General features: G+C 36.5%; 2 protein-coding genes across 2 annotated transcripts; one reads left to right on the forward strand and one right to left on the reverse strand.

Annotated features, from left to right (window-relative positions):
• Nucleotides 1-757: 757 nt before the first annotated feature.
• LOC132180899 (RGG repeats nuclear RNA binding protein A-like) lies at nucleotides 758-6,215 on the forward strand. Its single transcript, XM_059593892.1, has 7 exons — nucleotides 758-1,223; nucleotides 1,987-2,344; nucleotides 2,452-2,517; nucleotides 2,667-2,799; nucleotides 3,877-4,032; nucleotides 4,140-4,196; nucleotides 5,860-6,215. Exons 1-7 carry the CDS (start codon nucleotides 1,022-1,024, stop codon nucleotides 6,049-6,051), a joined length of 1,164 nt encoding a protein of 387 aa, XP_059449875.1. The 5' UTR covers nucleotides 758-1,021; the 3' UTR covers nucleotides 6,052-6,215.
• A 1,971-nt stretch (nucleotides 6,216-8,186) lies between these two features.
• On the reverse strand, nucleotides 8,187-14,245 carry LOC132182851 (GTP-binding protein YPTM2-like). The gene is made up of 8 exons (XM_059596209.1): nucleotides 14,136-14,245; nucleotides 13,686-13,758; nucleotides 11,473-11,520; nucleotides 11,299-11,346; nucleotides 10,933-11,004; nucleotides 10,673-10,828; nucleotides 10,438-10,541; nucleotides 8,187-8,539 (listed from the first exon to the last, which is right to left on the reverse strand). Exons 1-8 carry the CDS (start codon nucleotides 14,147-14,149, stop codon nucleotides 8,446-8,448), a joined length of 609 nt encoding a protein of 202 aa, XP_059452192.1. The 5' UTR covers nucleotides 14,150-14,245; the 3' UTR covers nucleotides 8,187-8,445.
• Nucleotides 14,246-18,616: the final 4,371 nt, after the last annotated feature.

Genomic DNA, 18,616 nt, shown 5'->3' on the forward strand with positions numbered 1-18,616 from the left:
ATGTGCACACGAACCACACAAAGGTTATATTAATCTCTCTCGCTAGCATGATCTCATTTTTTTATACAACCGCTTGTGATTGATGTACTTATATTCAAGGGTGGAACCACCTTATTGTGGGGGGGGGGTGTCAAATTAATTTCTTCCCCTACCATTTTTTTTGTTTTTAAGTTTCACCTCCTTCAAACTAAAAGTCATAGTTTCACCCCTGCTTCTTCTGTTGCTCATGGCTGTCAAGCTCACCATCAGAGAGAGAATCTTTGAATTAAAAAAAAAAAAAAATGCATGGATTGTATTATGCAACATCGATCCAAATTTGAATTGGTACCGTAAATAGAAATTAAATAGAAAAGCGAAATAAAAAAGAAAAAGAAAAAGATTTACGGGTAATTTGGTATTTTCTGAACATGATTGGATATAATGCTCTATTTATAGGACTTATAAATTATTTAAATTTATTAAAATAAATCTAATCTAATCCTAATTCAATCCCTTTATTTACTCTTATGATCACATTGTGTGAATGCTTTCAATCCAATCTAGGGAGGTGAATGAGCAGCCCATGTTCTATACGCATTTAAATGGTATATCCGTAATTTATCCAAAAACCAGTCCCAAAAATGGAACCACCCATGCCCCTCCTCCATCACCATATCTACGACATCCAAAAGCCAAATTAAAAGACAAAAAAACAAATTATAGAAAAACAAAATAAAATAATATTATTTTCCACCCAACACCACACGAGCTCCATTGTTCAGACACCAACAATAAATTGAGCGTTTCAGATTAGGTTACTCTCGCTCTCTTCTCTCTCTCTCTCTCTCACACACACACACACTCTCTCTCTCCTTTGCGGCTAGGGTTTTTCTCTCTCGCTTTCACAGATCTGTATTTATACTGTTTCTATATCTAAAACCTCCCCTGATGGAGCTCTTGTTAAGCTAGGGTTTTGTCGTACAATCCCTGAAGCTAAGCTTTACGTTTTCGGGTTGGGTCTGTATTCGTATCTGGAAAGGAAATGGCCACCATGAACCCATTTGATCTGCTGGGCGACGAAGATGCCGAGGACCCCTCGCAGCTGATCCAGAAGGCATCCGCCGCCGCCCCGGCTCTGCCCAAGAAGCCGGTTCCGGCGGCGCAACCCAAGCCGGCCGTCGAGCAGCAGCAGGCCAAGCCAGCGGCTAAGCTTCCCTCCAAGCCTCTCCCCCCAGCTCAAGCTGGTGAGCTTCTCGATTCGTCGTCGTTTAGATGGGTTTTGCTTGTTTTTTATTTGTTTTTGATTTATTTGAAAATGCAATTGGAAAGGTCAATAAAAAAACGCCTTTTAATTGGTTTTTGTTGTGGGAAATGAGTATTGAGAATAGGAAATGTGAAGGTTTAAAGTTTTGCGTCTTTGAGGGGAATCTTTGGATGAATGGATTTGGATGTTTGCGTGGTTTCACATGTTTTCAGCACTAATATTGTTTTGGGTCTTTGAGAATTGTACCAATTAGAGGGGGTTTCATGATTTGCTGCATATTTTTATGGTTATTTGGTCTGTTTTTGGGTAATGTATAGGAGGAGGTAAGTTTCGAGGATATTATTAAATTAACAATTAGTTGAAATTTTATTGGTATTATGTTGCATTTTCCGCTTGTGGGTGTTTATACAGCATTAGATTATAACAAATGCTATCTTAAAATCATATTGTATTTTGTTTTGATGACTGTCTGTACAGTGCGTGTATTGCCTGCCTATATGCTTTTTTCATTTTTTCTTTTCCCTTCATTGTTATGAGATTTATCTATAATACATAAGTATTAGGAAAAGCTTTCTCAGCTCTTTGTTTTCTGTTCATGACAACTTTAATTGGTAAATTATTCGGAAAATGTTTTTAATTTGGTGTTCTGTTATCCGTTTTATTGTTCAGAGTCATGTAGTTCTTTGGTGTTGTTTGCTTCTTAATATTGTTATTTACTTGGGTGTTTGTTTCTGTCTGAGTAGTGAGGGAGGCAAGAAGTGAAGGTGGCCGCGGAGGAGGTCGTGGAGGTGGAGGTGGAGGTGGAGGTGGAGGTGGAGGTGGACGTGGATATGGACGTGGACGTGGTGGTGGTGGTGGTGGATTTAATCGTGACTCTTCCAACAACGAGAATTCATTCAGCACCAGTGGAGTTCCCGCTGCTCAAGGTGCCACTGAGGAAGGAGAGTCTGGTAAGGCTGGTGAAAGGCGTAGCTATGGTGGTGGACCTCGTGGTCCTTACCGCGGTGGTCGCCGTGGTGGTTTCAGTAATGGAGAAGTTGGTGATGGAGATGGGGAACGCCCTCGAAGGGCATATGAGCGCCGTAGTGGGACTGGGCGCGGGTGAATACTATACTTCTTAACAGTTCATTTGTAGTATATACTATGCTTTTGTCATTGAAATGTTTCTCCTTAATTATGCTTTCAACCTAACATATTTCTATTTGCAGAAATGAGGTCAAAAGAGAAGGAGCTGGCCGTGGGAACTGGGGAAGTCAGACTGATGAAATTGCTCAGTTTGTCCACTCTGTTCAACCCATCTATTTTTTTCCCCAATAATTTAAGAAATCCCTTTGAAAACATAGTTTTGGCTTCTCTCAAAAAAATGTACTTTATTTTTATGAATTAACTAACATTACTTGTTCACTGACTTTGTCATACTTAGGGTGACAGAAGAAGCTGTCAATGAAACTGAGAAGACTGTGGCTGATGAAAAGCCAGTGGGAGAGGAAGATGCACCAGATGGCAACAAGGAGAATCCTGCTAATGAAACTGAAGAAAAAGAACCAGAAGATAAGGTGCATTGTCTTCGATTTTCAATTTAACATATTTTGCTTCACAGAGTCCATTTCTGCTCGATGAATTTCATTTTCTAAGAACAATTGCATAATGTGTACCAAGTGGTTCTTATTGAAGTTTCCTTGCATAATTAATGTATCTTCTTGCTGTTAGTAAAAAGGCATAACAAAATGATGTGACAATCATTTCTTGTCAGCCTAATTTTGATAATTCAAGATTTCTTTAGCTGATTACAATTCTTCTTTTCTAGATGACATTATTCTCAAATGTAGGATATGCACTTCTATTGAGAAAATAACTTATTAGACTAGTTCTAAATATGTGAAGTAAATAACTTTTGATTGCTGCTATCTATAAAGTTAACCTTAATTGTGTGGTTGTTGCACATTTTGAGTTACTCGGAGTATTATGAATGAGGTTAGTTCATTTACCCCTCACTATGTAAGTACTTTGGTAATTTATTAGCTTATTTTGAAAGACGTTCCACATTAAAGTACTAGATAACTCACACATTTTTTTTTCACTTATTAGAAATTGCCACTAATTGCTTAAGGTCTGTAGACGAATTGTCTTTGTCCATGACTTGTGGATTTGAGTGTATATAACTCAAGAATATTCATATATCACTAAAGAATATGGGTATTTTTCTCTGGAGAATATTTGTGATTTTTGTTGGTAAAACGAGCTTCTCAAATGTGGGTTTTTCCTCTTTAGTGTTTGTCATATTCAAATAATTCACATTTATTGATGTGAAATCTTTTGGCATCGGAGCTCCAGTTCTCTGAAATGCAAAACCTCTCTTATAAAAATGCAGACCAATTCAACGTTATTATTAAGTATATTGATATAGTAAGTGCATTTGTTCCATTTGTTCAAGATAAAACCTATGGTCATCTTTTTTCTTCAATGAGTGAGTTTGACCCCAAAATAGAGTGTATGGACATTACCTCTACGTCATGAGGTGTGAACCCTGGTCGATGGTGCTACCCCTAGCACCCTCCTTGGAGGACATATGGTCATACTTACCTGAAAGAAAAGGAAAGGCTGTAGCTTATGGTTTGTTTCCTTTCTAATAGGAGATGACTTTGGAGGAGTATGAGAAAGTGTTGGAAGAGAAGAGGAAGGCCCTGCAGGCAACTAAGGCTGAGGAAAGAAAGGTGGATGCTAAAGAGTTCGAATCCATGCAACAGCTTTCAAGCAAGAAGGGCAGTGATGATATCTTTATCAAATTGGTGAATCTGTTTACCCTCTTAGGAAGTTTTGAAGTTTTCATTGACCTTATGTACCTAGTGTCAGTATATTTATTATCTTGTGCAATGTGATATTTTGTTCTTATCAGGGCTCTGATAAGGATAAGCGGCGAGAGGCTTTTGAGAAGGAAGAGAGGGCAAAAAAGGTACTCTTGTACTTCCCTACTCTCTCTCTCTCTCTCTCTCTCTCTCTCTCTCTCTCGCACTCTCTTTCTTATTTTATTTCATTGTCTTGTCCATTTAGCAGTTCCTCTCTATTTGGTGGTCTTAATTGTCATTTTCTTTTGCTAAATTTGCCCGTTGGTTTGCCAATTTTTTTTCATAAATGGGGACCCTATGTTGTGTTCAACCACTCCCCACCCCCCAACAACAACAAAAAATTCCCTACTTAAAACTAAAACATGTTGCTGGGGTTGGTTTGTTTTTGCTTCTGCTTTTTTGGTTGACCAGTCATGGGTCCAAGATCTTCAGGGCTCATAGAAAGTTTGTATTTGATTTGTTTTGCCATTGTTGTGGTTGCTATTGCTCTGCGATTTTTTCTTCTTATCAGGGCTCTGAACATTTTAAACCACTGTGAATTGGATGACTGAACTTGTCATGTGCAAAGTACGCCTTGCAAAAATTGTGGCTGTTTCTTTGGTTCCCTTTTCTTTTTAATTAATTTTTCAGTTTTTTTTACCAATGAAATTTAGTTCAAATGGTACCTCCTCCCTTTGTAGCAAGGTGGAGGGTGAGGTCATGGGTTCAAGTCCCACAGGCACTCGATGCAACTTACCAATTAATAATACTAATAATTTTCAGTTGTTTCTTCTTAGCGGTTTACACTTTAGTCTCAAAGAATGCTTGCACTTTTAGGTTTGCTTCACAATACAATAGTTTCATACTCCTCCCATCTGTTTACTTGTGTCTGCAATGAATTGTTATCCCAACCAAAACAAAAGAAAAGGAAAAAGAGGAGTTATTATGCAGGATGGAACGTGAGCTACAATAAGTTGCAGCATTATAACCAAAATTTAGGATTGCCCCAAAATATGTATAGAGTTTGACTCTTTTTGTTTTTGTTGTCGGACTTTGGGAGAGAAGCCAATTATCAACTTCTCCATGATCCTAACAATGGTAACTTTTGAAAATATACTTGATTCATCCGAAAGAAGGATCTTTTTTGTTTAATGGAAAAACTGAATTTTTTTAATCTATTCTTGATTTCCCATGAATATCTTGAATATTGCAATAAGGATTATTACTGAAACTTCTGATTGTTACTCACTTTACAAGTATTGAAGTTTGTCAAACTACTGGTAAATCCCCTATGAAGTTTTGGTATCCATTCATAGGTTTCCCCCTTTCCATTTAACTGCAAATTTAAAAAAACATTCTTCATGATGGTGTAACTATGTGTTCATCAACTACTTGTTGTTTGTTATCGGCTATGCTTTGTCTTTGAATGGTGTCTTGTTGCTGTAGAATCAGTTGTGTTTGATTTTTGTCATCTCTGAAATTTAATGTTGCTAGGAATTTAAATGTTACGATGAAATTGTATAACAAACACTTCTTTTCTGTGTTAATGCTACAATTTGCCTTTTACTTAGTACATTACCCATGCGGCTGGAAGATGTTCATCACGTCCATTTGTGCCTTTTACATTTTTATATAATTCTAGGAAATGCCTTTTTCTGATAATAGTATTCATCTTTCATTTGTTTTGCTACTTAATGCTACTATCTTGAAGTATTTTTCCACTTTTTCATTCTTGCTGGTTTTCCTTTTCTTCTTCCTTGTTAATCTCTTATTTTGTGATGTGGTGGTTAGTCTTTCAGCATTAATGAGTTCTTGAAGCCAGCTGAAGGAGAAAGGTACTACAACCCAGGTGGTCGTGGTCGGGGACGTGGCGGTCGTGGTTCGAGAGGAGGGTTTGGTGGGTTTGGTGGCAATGCATCAAGCAATGTTGCAGCCCCATCTATTCAAGATCCTAGTCAGTTCCCAACCTTAGGTGCCAAGTGAAGCACCCAATTACAAATCTTGATGCTTTCCATTTTTGGGTTCTTTCTTTTCATCTCTATCAGGAAAATGACTAGAATAATTGGATTTTCCTGTATTAGAAGGATTTTCTAAAAAAATTTATGCCTTACGATGTAAATTTCATGGTTTTCATTTGTCCCCCCTTAGCTTCTTTTGGGTCTTTTTTTTTTTTTTTAATTTTTATTTTTTTTATTTGGGATGAGTACTTTTTGGTCGTTGCTATGCTTTATTTTAATTTTAATTTTTATGAGACTTTGGGGCATATAAAACGATTTACTTATTGACTACAATTCACTGTTGCTTAGGTTTTAGAATAATCATGATACTATTTTGGTTTCTGCCTGAAAAATAGGTTGCTTGTGGTGCATGATTTTTGAAAAGTTGCTTGTCCTTTGTTCAGATGAAAACAAGGTGAATGGAAGGAAAATGATGTCAATCGCGCAGAAAGTAAATTAGTTTTGTTTCTTTTTGAGGCCGTGATAAACATGTGCGCAATTGTCGTATACTTTGTTCTGGAATTTGTTGGTAGGGTAATGTAAAATTGTCGCCTTTATACGTGGAAATGCTTCAACAAGGCATTGTTAGAATACGTGGGGTTGAGTTAAAGTTAAAGTTAAAGTTAAAGTCAAGTTGTGGTCCCATTCTGCCGGCCCAACCCTTATCTTATTCTAGGTTAACTTTATGATTATGATTATTATTATTATTATTTATTTATTTATTTGGATGAATAAGCTTCACTTTACTAACCAGACAAATCAATTGCACTTCAATCCAGACTTTTTGAGTTCGTGATTTCAAAAGTGTGACATAAAAATAGTAGTTTTAAAATGATTGATTTTGAAAATAATGTGCATTTAGTAAAAATGTAGTTTCAACTTTTGAAATCGGAGTTTAATTTTTAAAATTGTGTTTTTAAGAACTCGATTCATTGCTTGCAATTTGATTACAATTTTTAAAAAACGCATTGTTAAATAATACATTTTTTGTGATTTAGTTTAATATTGCACTAAATAGTATGCGAAATTACAATGCAAAATGCACCTTCAGCCTGAGCTGCTAAAATAGTAGCAGCTCAAACTCAAACCAACATACAAATCATCATACCAACCCATCTACCTACTACCCATTTTAGCAGCAAAAACAAATTTTGCAGGAAACATAATAGAGCCACTTCAATTAAGGATTGTATCCTGTAGCCCCCATCTTCCGCATATATTAATTTCAAACTTCTTTAAGTTTCCAATCCCCATTATTCAGAGTCCTGATTTTCCAATCAATAATCTTGAGAATTTGCTCTGCTGATTTCAGCACATTACTATGCCTGACATCATTCCTATGCTTCCAAATATGATACCATAGCCCCCAATGCCAACTTGCACAGTATAAGTGCATAACTCTTGAGCTTTTTAACCTCCTAAGCTCTGCAATTGCTCATTCCACCACCTCTTCCCATATTACTTTAGGGTTAACAACATCATATTTTCTTAAAACCTTCCCTCCAAATTCTTTTACTGAACCCACATTGAAAAAACCAAGTGATTTCTTCCTTGTATACAACTTCTACAAAAGGAACATATAATGTTTCTCCTTTATATTCCCACTGCAGCAATCTGTCACCAGTAGCTGAAGCATTCCCATTGACCAGCCACAGTATGAATGAATAGCAAATGAAAACCAAACCAACTTCCAACTCTTCTGTACGAAGAGCTTCACAAAACTTATTGTTGGATGAATGTTTTATCAACTCTTATCGTTGGATTCTTTTGATTTTGCTGTCTATGTTCTTATAGATCAACATAAGTGAAGGAGATTTAAGAATTATTTCATTTTTAAATAAATCTGAAATTATACTTTTTTATTAAAAAAAAAATATATTCAACGCGAGTTTTGGCTATGGTGAGATTTTATTTATCAAGTTTCAAGTGGTGTAACATTGAATGGAGATACTCAGATACATGGATTGTATACGTAAAGAGAAATATTATATTCTACACCCCATCCAACTGGATTTATATGACAGCGCCCTTAGATTTTATTTAATTTTTTTTTAAAAAATTAAATGCAATGACAAAGACTATCTGCATCAGCTGAGGCAGTCAACTCCTTGGACATTCATAGCAATGCAAAAGATAAACTTATATAAAAGAGAGGCACAGTATTATTTGCAGAAACGAAACAAGCAGCTATAAAAATACATGACAGTTATTAATGAGCAACTCTATTTTTACAGGCCTTCTCATAAATAAGAGTGTTGAGAAGAATGGGATCCTCCAGGTAGCAGTTTCCAGACCCCTTAATTTTAATTAGGTTGGCACAGAAGACTTTACATGCCATCGAAGAAGAGCATTGCTAAAGCTTACTGGTAATTTCTTTTGCTCAAGAAGAACAGCAGCCGCTCTTCTGAGCAACAGGCTGTCCTCGGATCTCTACCGTTGGAGGCCTCGCACTCATAGCCGGTTGGCTAGCCATTCTGCAATTAGAATTGAATTTAGGGCATGAGTTACGTACCAAAACATATAATACATAACATAATTAGCACTTTAACAAAGCCAATCGTGGCTGACAAACTATCATGGCCGCAGCCAATCATCATATGCCACACAACACTCAACCCCCATCCTGTGCATCTGTTGTGCAAAGCACAAAACTGGTAACCTTTTTATTTTTTATTTTTATCTTTAAAGAGAAGTTATCAACCAATGGATCTTGAACCCAAGATCTTACTTTCTATCCTATTTTATAAAGGTTTACCAACTGCATCGTAAACAGACAAAATTTAAGAGTCTCTAAATCAAATTCGACTCGCTATAAATTGGGGAAACTACAAATTACCTCCACATGGTTTGAAGCAATTTCACATTACTTCCTTGACTTCTGAAATCCGATATCAAGCCTCCTACTTGTTTGGACTAAATTGCAACCATCATATTTGCCATCCAAATTAATGAAAATGACAAAAATCAATGGCCTTAGGACCCTCAGACAACCCCACATGTGGCCACCAACCATTGCACAGCCACATGCTGCTGACCAACAGCTCAAATTCCCCCAATGACCACACCCAGACCCAATTGCAGGCCTACCACCAGTGCCAAACACCCAAAACATCCCTACACAGCCCAAACTGTCGCCCAAACTCATCCACCCTTTTGTAGCATAAATGCTCAAAACCACCACACCCACAATCAATACTTTTTTATCATATGATATGACCAATACCTAACCTAATTTAATTAGTTTGCTCAATACTAACACAAATTCTCTATACAGAGAAAAACAAGTATTAATACAAAGGTATGTCAATTTTTCTTCTATTGTATGTATTCATGAAATTGTGATCGATAAATTTTTTTTTTCCTTTATTTTTCCAGCAATAACCTTATCTATATATATATATATATATATATATATATATATATATATAGATTCAATAAAATAGATGATTTAGATTCATAAAATAAATATAAGATAAATGCATAATAGCTCCATAACCTAAAATCAACGCCACATGATCATAATACCTTCATAACCTGAAATCCATGCCACCACCGGCCATCTGGCAGGACAACAGTGCTAAACACATGCACACCCACAACAGGCACCAATGCCACCCAAAACAATAAAACACAAACCCATGATTGATCCCCCCACCCAAAACAAAAAAACACATCAAATATGAAAAATTGAAGAAAATGAACCGTGGTATTAACAGTGAGAATCCTGTGATATTGGCAATGATTTGGTCCAACAATGACAGTGGAGCATGGTCAGCAGAAAGGCCAAAGGATAGTGAGTCAGTAAGGATCAACTGTAATGGTAACATGAGAGAGAAGGCTAAGAATAGAGGGAAGGAGGGGATTTTGAGCAAGGGGAATTTTGTCAATTTAGATTGAAAAGAATGACGGTTGCAAGCTCATCCAAACTACGAAGAGGTTTAGTGTTTGTTTCCAAAAGTTGAGGTAAAACTTTGTCAAACCACATGGAGGCAATAAGTGAATTCCATTCAAAAATTAAACCTATCACCCAGTTTTAATATTTAAAACAAATGAAAGGATAAAATAGAAAATTGGTAATGTAACATCTGCTAGAAATATTTCTTTCAGCCTTTTTCAAAAGGGACCCATTTTGACTTCTCAGGATAGTTGCCAAACTAGCTACTCAGTTCAAAGTTCATTAGAAGTATATTGTGAAACACTCTTTTCATGATCTACTAGCTAATAGCATAATAAATTTAATTTGTCAAGATAATCAATTTGCATGCAACTTACTTCTAGCTGCAAGTATTCTAGCTGCAAGTATGCAACCTCAATTAATATTCTTGCTCCTAGATATACATGGCACAATAAGAAAACAAGTAGCCATTGTTACCTATCCTTGATTGCAGCAGCCATGGCCATGAAAGCCTGTTCCACGTTAGTGGCATCTTTTGCGCTGGTTTCCATAAAAGGAATGCCAATTTCATCCGCAAATGCCTAAAAGGAGAAAAAAAGAGAGCGGGGTGTGGTGGACAACCAGAAGCCAGATTGTCAGGTTATTTAGTAACATACTTAGGTCACATAAAAACCACACACAAAAAGAGAAAACCGTGATGGGCTACCTATACCTTGCCTGTTTCATATGATACAACTTTATTTGCGGTAAGATCACACTTGTTTCCAACTAAAAGTTTGTTAACATTATCACTAGCATAGCGATCAATTTCATTCAGCCACTGCTTCACATTATTAAAGCTCTCTTGGTCTGTCACATCATAAACAACCTACAAGACATGCCACACAGGAAAGAAGGTTGTCATAAGAAGAACCAATAGGCAGTGAAAAACAAACTGAAATAGTAAAATGAAAAATGAAAGAGATCACCCACTATGATGCCATGTGCCCCACGGTAGTAGCTGCTGGTGATTGTCCTAAATCTTTCTTGCCCAGCAGTGTCCCACTGCATGTTAAAAAAATCAGAGTACTAATAAGTTGTCAAGAAGCTATAGGCCAGAGAAAAGGCGATACTGAATACCAAAAAATAAAAGCTTATGAACAAGAAACAAAAATATAAATCAAGAAAGTATAATATGACTAATATCAGCAGAAAAAGAAGACAGCCAATTCCTGTCAGTAGAGAAACTGTTTCAATAATAAGTTGGAGAATCCTGCCTCAAAGAAATCAAGTTTCAGGAAAAAATTATCAGTAATAAAATATGAAAAAAGAAAATTGACGAAGCAGGCAAAACCATACAATTTGTAGTTTGATGGTCTTCCCATCTTGCTCCACAGTTCGTATTTTCTACAGAAAAGAAAAATGATAAACCAATTATTGATATAAATATGCATACATATAGGTCAATACATATATACATATGTTTCTGGATAATATATGAAGTCAATTCAGCACTAGGGAATGATTACTTACAAAATCAACTCCTATGGTGCTAATGTAACTATCCAAATATGAATCATCCTGTATCAAAAAAATTAGGAAAAATCATCAGATTGTATAGAAAAAACTAGGAAAAATCATATCAGATTTTTAGAGATTAATCCCCGAGGAACCACACACACACAAACACACAGAGTGCTATGACTGTGAAACAGCCATGTCCTTAGTATGCAATCAGCAGTCATATTGTGATCATGGCATTAGATTCAGCTATACCAGAAAGTACATTTTTGTAGGAAAGAATACTATATGGATAACAAATATTCCAGTCGACTGCAAACATAATTCAACTTGTTTTGTCCCGAAGCAAAAATATTTGTGGTGCGGTTTATCATATTCAGATATCCATGACTAAGTACTTGGTTCTCTTTCAGATAGGCCTTGAAAGGAGAAAGTCAGTACAGTTTTCATGCTTTAAGTCCATACAAGAAACAATTAATCATAAAAAGATATCAATGTAGAACAAAGCCGGCTTGGCACAAGAAAGTGAGAACTAGAAAATCAACCTTGATTGGCACAGCTGGGCACAACCTGATTCTGCAGGATTTGACACTAATCTTTTTTATTCTTAATGATCAGAAGGATGCCATTATTGTGTAAATAGATTCTGGGAAAAATAGTAACAAAATAGGATTGGATAATATCTATAATGCATGAAAGCATAGTAGGTTGCCTGCCTAAATGCTTTGAAGCACAGCCTGAAGTTGGGGGAATAAGTGCAGAAGCAGTTGCCTTTAGGTTTTAGAGTTGGATATACAGAAAATACACACATGCAGACAGACAAAAGGGGCTTTGCTATCCTAATCTGCCTTTAAAGTAGGTTATTACTATCCCAATTTAATACGGTCAAACAGATTGAATCCAATGTACCAGAAGGGGGAAAACAGCCCCAGACAATTAGTTAAAGAATCTCTGGCGTCAAGATTTAATAAGTTCAAGGCAATTCTATTAACGGTGAATTACTATAAATCCACTTGAGTGAACAACCAATGATTACTACTAGAAGATACCCAAACGGTATCAGGCCACGACATCTCCCTCTCTAGTTGCCCCTCATTGTGGTTGTTGGAGAGAGGGAGACTGCTGACACAACTTCACTTCTCCTCCATGCTTGACATATCCAGTTTAAGGAAGTGAATTAGCCGTGAAGTTGAGATTGGTGAATTTCCCTCCCTTCAATAACTCCAATGAAACCATATAGGCCAACAAAATCCCACACACCAATCATCAAGCATGCATGCAGGCCCATCGAGCAACAAGGGCTATTAAGTGTAAAGTATCATGCATAGACATACCACACCAGTGTGGCCACACATAGATCCCATATCCCACTAGTAACACCAAGAACATCAACCTTAGCACACTGCATGCACCAAGGACATGCCAGAGCACTAGCCAACAATTGACATAATAGCACGATCTCGTGCAACTATACTACTAATCCAGCAAGAATGTCAAAAAAGAAGAAGCAAAGATTGGTGGCACATAAGAGTCCCACGAGCATAGGAAGGGGCATAGTGGATGCATGTCCCAATGACCATGCAATGCTGACTCTAGGCATCTTGCTCAGATGTCTAAATCCAACCCTGTATGTTACTTATGGAAGCTCAGCTCATGGCCCTAAGAAATTTACATTGCAGTTCAGACATCTAATAGAGAGAAGGTAGAGAACTAAAGAAATGATTGATAGAGAAAGAAGGAAGAGAGAATCAAAAAGGAACCAAGGTAGGTGGCGATGAAAGTGGATAGAGAAAGGGGAAAAAAATTATCTCTCTTTTTTTTAAAAAAATGAATACAAGAAGTCCAAGAAGCCATTGGTTTTAATATATTAAGTTTGTTAATTTTTGTTCTCAAGTTCTTATTGTATTCATCACAGTTAATCTTTTCATTCCTAAGTTTTGTTTATAAAAGCAATGCAGTAGCGACTAATTATCTGCTCCAGTTAGAAGAATCTTGTGTGAAGCTAAATTACCTCTTTGTAAATGCACTCAATTCTTATTTTATCTAGTTTTCACTATACAGCCATTGATCTATACCAACCTCATTTTGGGCAATAATCAATTCACAATCATATTTGTTTGATCATCTTTGACATATACTTTCTATTTTTGTGTTGCCTACATATGCAAAACAGGGACGAAGAAGAAGCACAATATTTAATATCAAGCACACACTCAGAAGCTCACCGCAAATCTTAAGAGAAGACATGATTTGCCAACACCAGAATCCCCAATAAGCAAAAGCTTGAACAAATAGTCACTGCAAAAAAAGACCAAATTTTGAAATAATCAAATCACTAACCAACAATATTCAGTTTTCAAACATATTTCTTTACTTAAGCCCAGACTATACCACCCAAAAAAAAGGATCAAAATACTTGTTTGAATGAAACGCGACACCGTAAACACCAATCGATTTGTGTTTCTGAGTGTAATTGCAATTAAGCGCAACAATCCAGGGCTAACAAACAAGTTTCTTTGCCATAATCCATAATAATAATAATAACTAATTAATTTAAATAGAAGAATTCAACAATCACAGAATTGTTTTTAAATCACATTTTGAACATAATTCAACAGTTTCGTCAAACGATCATCAAAATCACAACACAGAGAGAGAGAGAGAGAGGAACTTACTACTCTGTAGCCATGGCTGAAAAGCTCTGGATAATTGTGATGGTACGAGAGAGAAACAGAGAGTTTGAGCAAAAGAGGAATGAGCAAAAAGAACTAGTGGGAAAGAATAGAAGCAAAAGAAGACGAACGTCAAGGAATTGTAACGGGTCGGATTCGCATTCGGGTTATCACCCGAGTCAAAGACAAATATTAAGTACTACTTTTTTTTTTTTTTTTGAATCTTTTATTATTAGATTGTCATAATAATACATAAATTTTAGTTAGCATGAGAGCGGGGTTGTGAAACTCCTCTTCGGCTGCCTAAATTTACGGATAAAAATTTGCTATAAATTGATTTGTAACTAGTTTATACAAGAGAAATGGTAGAAGTCAATATTTTTCTCATATTTGGCTCATATTATCTTACAATTAATCATTAGATTTGTGCACTTATGTGAACCCTATAAATCTAATGGTTGATCTATTGAATTTATAGGAGAATATGAATCAAAATGAGGAACTTATTTACCTTAACATTTCTCGATGGTTAATCTATTAAATTTGTAGGAGAATATGGGCCAAATATGAGGAATTTACTGACCCCTATCATTTCTCTTTATAGAAACCCATATAATAAAGTGACATGTGTCCCTTAACATATTTTTTTTAATAACATGTGCTTTTCACATGTTTTTTTAACATGTGCTTCTCACATGTCACTTTATTAGATGAGTTTGTATAAATTTGCTATAAACTAGTTTGTAGCAAATTTTTGTCCCAATTTTTTTTTTGTTTTTTAAGTACACTGAAAGAAAATAAACTACAAAAGACAAGAAAAAAGAGGGGGATCCTTCCCACTAACAACCAGAGTTGACTGGAAAGGGGAATCGGAAAAGGGAATGCTGCCAGAAAAAGATCTGGCTGCGGCCCAACGTGCCACAGAGTGAGCACAGAAGTTTGCATCTCGGTTAACCATTCTAGCTTCCCAAGAGGAAGCATAAGGAAAATAAACTAAAATATCATAAATAATGGAGGAAATCCTCAAATCTTGGGAAATATTTGGATGTTGAAGAGCTAAGTTCACCACTTTAGAATCGCCTTAAAGAATAAACTGGACAATATGAAGAGAAGACGCTAGGGAGACCGCAAGACGGGCTGCCCATGCTTCCCCCATATTTGGAGAGCAAGATGGACTAATTTGAGATATCATTTTGATAATCTGTCCTTTAGAGTCACAACAAACTGCTGCCTGAGCTGAGAAAGAGTCCTAGATGGCTGTATCAAAGTTAATCTTGAACTAGTTGTTCAGAGGAGCTATCCACTTTTCCTCTAAGGCTTGTGAGTTTGAATGCCAAGTATGAAAATGCTCAATAGTAATTTTGTTAATATGAGCAGAGACACTGCGGGCATCGAAGGAGATTCTACCATGAAATGCTTTGTTTCTGTAGAACCATAAAATGTCACATGCCATAGAGGCAAAGATTTAGAATTTATGATGACCCGCCAAAGGGATGCCAAGAGATCTTCCTAGTGAAATAATTAAATTGATCCAATCCTCCATAGAAGAGAAATTAAAGGCTGCTGAATCCAAAGGCCAAAAAGAGTTGCGCCAAACATTACGAGCAAATACACAGTTGAAGAACAAATGATGCAAGAAGTCAGTAGCCACTTTACATAGAGGGCAAGATGAATCGAAGATGGATGGAAATAATTGACCTAGCCGCTCCTTGGTCGGGAGGATGTTCCAAGCAATTTTCCACATAAATAATTTGAGCCTATCATTAAGATTTAAACTCCATAGGGATTTCCAAAATAGAGAGGGAGAATCAACATAAAGAGAAATGGGAATAAGGGCAGAAATAAAACGATAGGTTGACGAAGTGGAGAACCGCCCAGAAGTGGGGGGGGTCCAGATATACTGACACTTAGGATCTATGGAAATACGAATTTTGAGAATTTCTTGAATTGAGAAAGGATCAAACAAAGCATGAATAGAAGAAGACTTCCATTGGGGATAAGGGGATTGATTAAGTCCTTGATTTGGAGGGAGGGGAGATTTCGATTGTTGGGAAATTTTGGCATAGGCTTGAAAGAAAGGATAGTAGGGATCCAATTTTAGGACCAGATAGAATTAGAAGAGGTTCTTGAGACCTTAAGGCAGGCTCCAGCTAAAATATAGGGTTTAATCTTCTGAATACCTTTCCAGAGCCAAAAAGCTGAAGAAGGATTGGGAGAGGAAAGGAAATTCCCATATTTGATATATTTGTTCTGAAGTTGTTTGACCCAGAGACAATTAGCATTAGATAACAATTTCCAACCCAGCTTGGCAATGAGAGACAAATTAAAATCGTGCATACGACGAACTCCTAGGCCTCTGGAGTCTCTTGAAAGGCAGATGGAGCTCCAAGATTTCAAAGAAAGATTTTTTGATTTATCTTTTGGAAATCCCCACCAGATTTTTTTGAAAGATCTATCAAGAGAAGAACATAGGGAGGAAGGAAGTAGGAAAGTTCTCATAGCATAAGAAGGAATCGTCACTGCAACTGATTTAATAAGCACTGTACGACTGGCTTGAGACAACATTTTAGCTCGCCAACCCTCAATTTCGCTAGAAACCTTTCCCAAGATATCCTGAAAAGCAGCTGATTTAGATTTACCAAAGAAGAGAGGTAGTCCAAGATATTTAAAAGACCCCATAGCCCTTTTGAAGGGAAAGATGCCACAAATACTAGTAACAGAAGAGGAGGCTGTATTCTTGCTAAAACGGACAGTTGATTTGGAAACAATTAATAGCCTGACTAGACCAAAGGCAATATTGCTCCAAACATGATTTAAGAATAATAGCCTTTGAAGATGTGGCCTTAGCAAATAGAATGAGATCATCCGCAAAGAAAAGGTCAGTAATTGAAGAACAATTAAGAGCAATCTTGATACCTTTAATAAGATCGAGCGTTTCTTGATGAAGAAGAAGACGTGAAATGACTTATGTACCAAGGATAAAGAGGAATGGTGATAATGGATCCCCTTGACGAAGCCCTCTAGCTAGGCTAAAAAAACCAAATGGACTACCGTTGATGAGAATGGAGAAAGATGGAGACGTGATACAAATTCGAATCCAGTTGATCCAAATTGGGTGAAACCCAAGTTTTGATAGGATAGCTAAAAGGAAGCTCCATTCCATTCGATCAAAGGCCTTTTCCATGTCAATTTTGATAGCCATAAACCCTCCTAGACCTTTCTTTGAATTGAAGGAATAAAGGAGTTCATGAGCCAAGATGGTATTATCTTGAATATTCCTGGAAGGAACAAATGCAGATTGATAAGGAGAGATAAAATGATGGAGCAAACCTTTGAACCGATTGGCCAGGATTTTTGAAGTAATCTTGTAGATAATATTGCACAAGCTGATAGGTCTAATGATGAACTGAAGAGGCCCCTAATTGTTTGGGAATAAGAGCAATAAAAGTGTGATTTTGCTCTTTTAGAATATGATTTTTCCTGAAGAAATCCCAGATGCTTGATAGTACAACATTTTTGACAATGCTCCAATATTTCTTAATAAAGAGTGCAGTAAATCCATCACGGCCAGGAGCTTTTGTAGAACCAATACTTGATAAGATAGAGAAAATTTCTTGTTCCGACGGAATGGCACAAATTGAATCTTTTTCCTCAGAAGAGATACAATTATCAAAGAAAGATAATAGGTCCTCATCTAAATTAGGAGCATAAGAGGAAAATAAAGACTTGAAATGAGAGGTAAACCAATTACCAATCTCAAGTATATCAAAAGTCCAGACCCCAGAAGGCAGCTTTAAGAAATCAATTGCATTTCTCCGTCTTTTGATAATACTAGAAGTATGGAAGAACTTTGTATTCAAGTCTTTACAAGTAAGCCATATCTCTCTAGATTTATTTCTCCACAAAGATTCTTCTTGAATAAGATCATCCAAATCTTTTTGAATGTTTACTTCTAAATCAAAAGATTGAGGAGAAGGCCCAGATTGCTGAATAATATCAAGATGTTGCAAAGCTAAAGCAATCTGTTTTTGACTATTTCCAAAGTGAGTGGAGTTCCAAACTTTTAGAGCATTCTTGGTAGCTTTGAGTTTCATGGATAAGATAGAGGTGGGTGATTCGTTGAAGCAGGAAATCCAAGCATTAGAAATAACCGAAGAACATGATGGGTCATAAGTCCAAAATTCTTCAAACCTAAAAGGCCGAGGTAAGTAGAGGTTTGAAGGGGCTGTATCCAAAATGATTGGATTGTGATTAGAGGAGTAAGCAGGGAGAAGTTGAACAGAGAAATGGGGAAATAAATGGATCCATTTAGAGTTTGCTATTCCTCAATCAAGACGCTCATTTATAAGATGATGACCTTGTCGTTTATTAGACCAAGTAAAGGGGTTACCAGAAAACCCTAGATCAACCATACCAAATGAATCCAGAAATCTATGGAATGGGTCATTAGAAGTGCAAGCATAAGGTCTACCACCATATTTTTT

The sequence above is a fragment of the Corylus avellana genome, chromosome ca1 (assembly GCF_901000735.1).
Source record: "Corylus avellana chromosome ca1, CavTom2PMs-1.0".
In the NCBI taxonomy this organism is placed as follows: domain Eukaryota; kingdom Viridiplantae; phylum Streptophyta; class Magnoliopsida; order Fagales; family Betulaceae; genus Corylus; species Corylus avellana.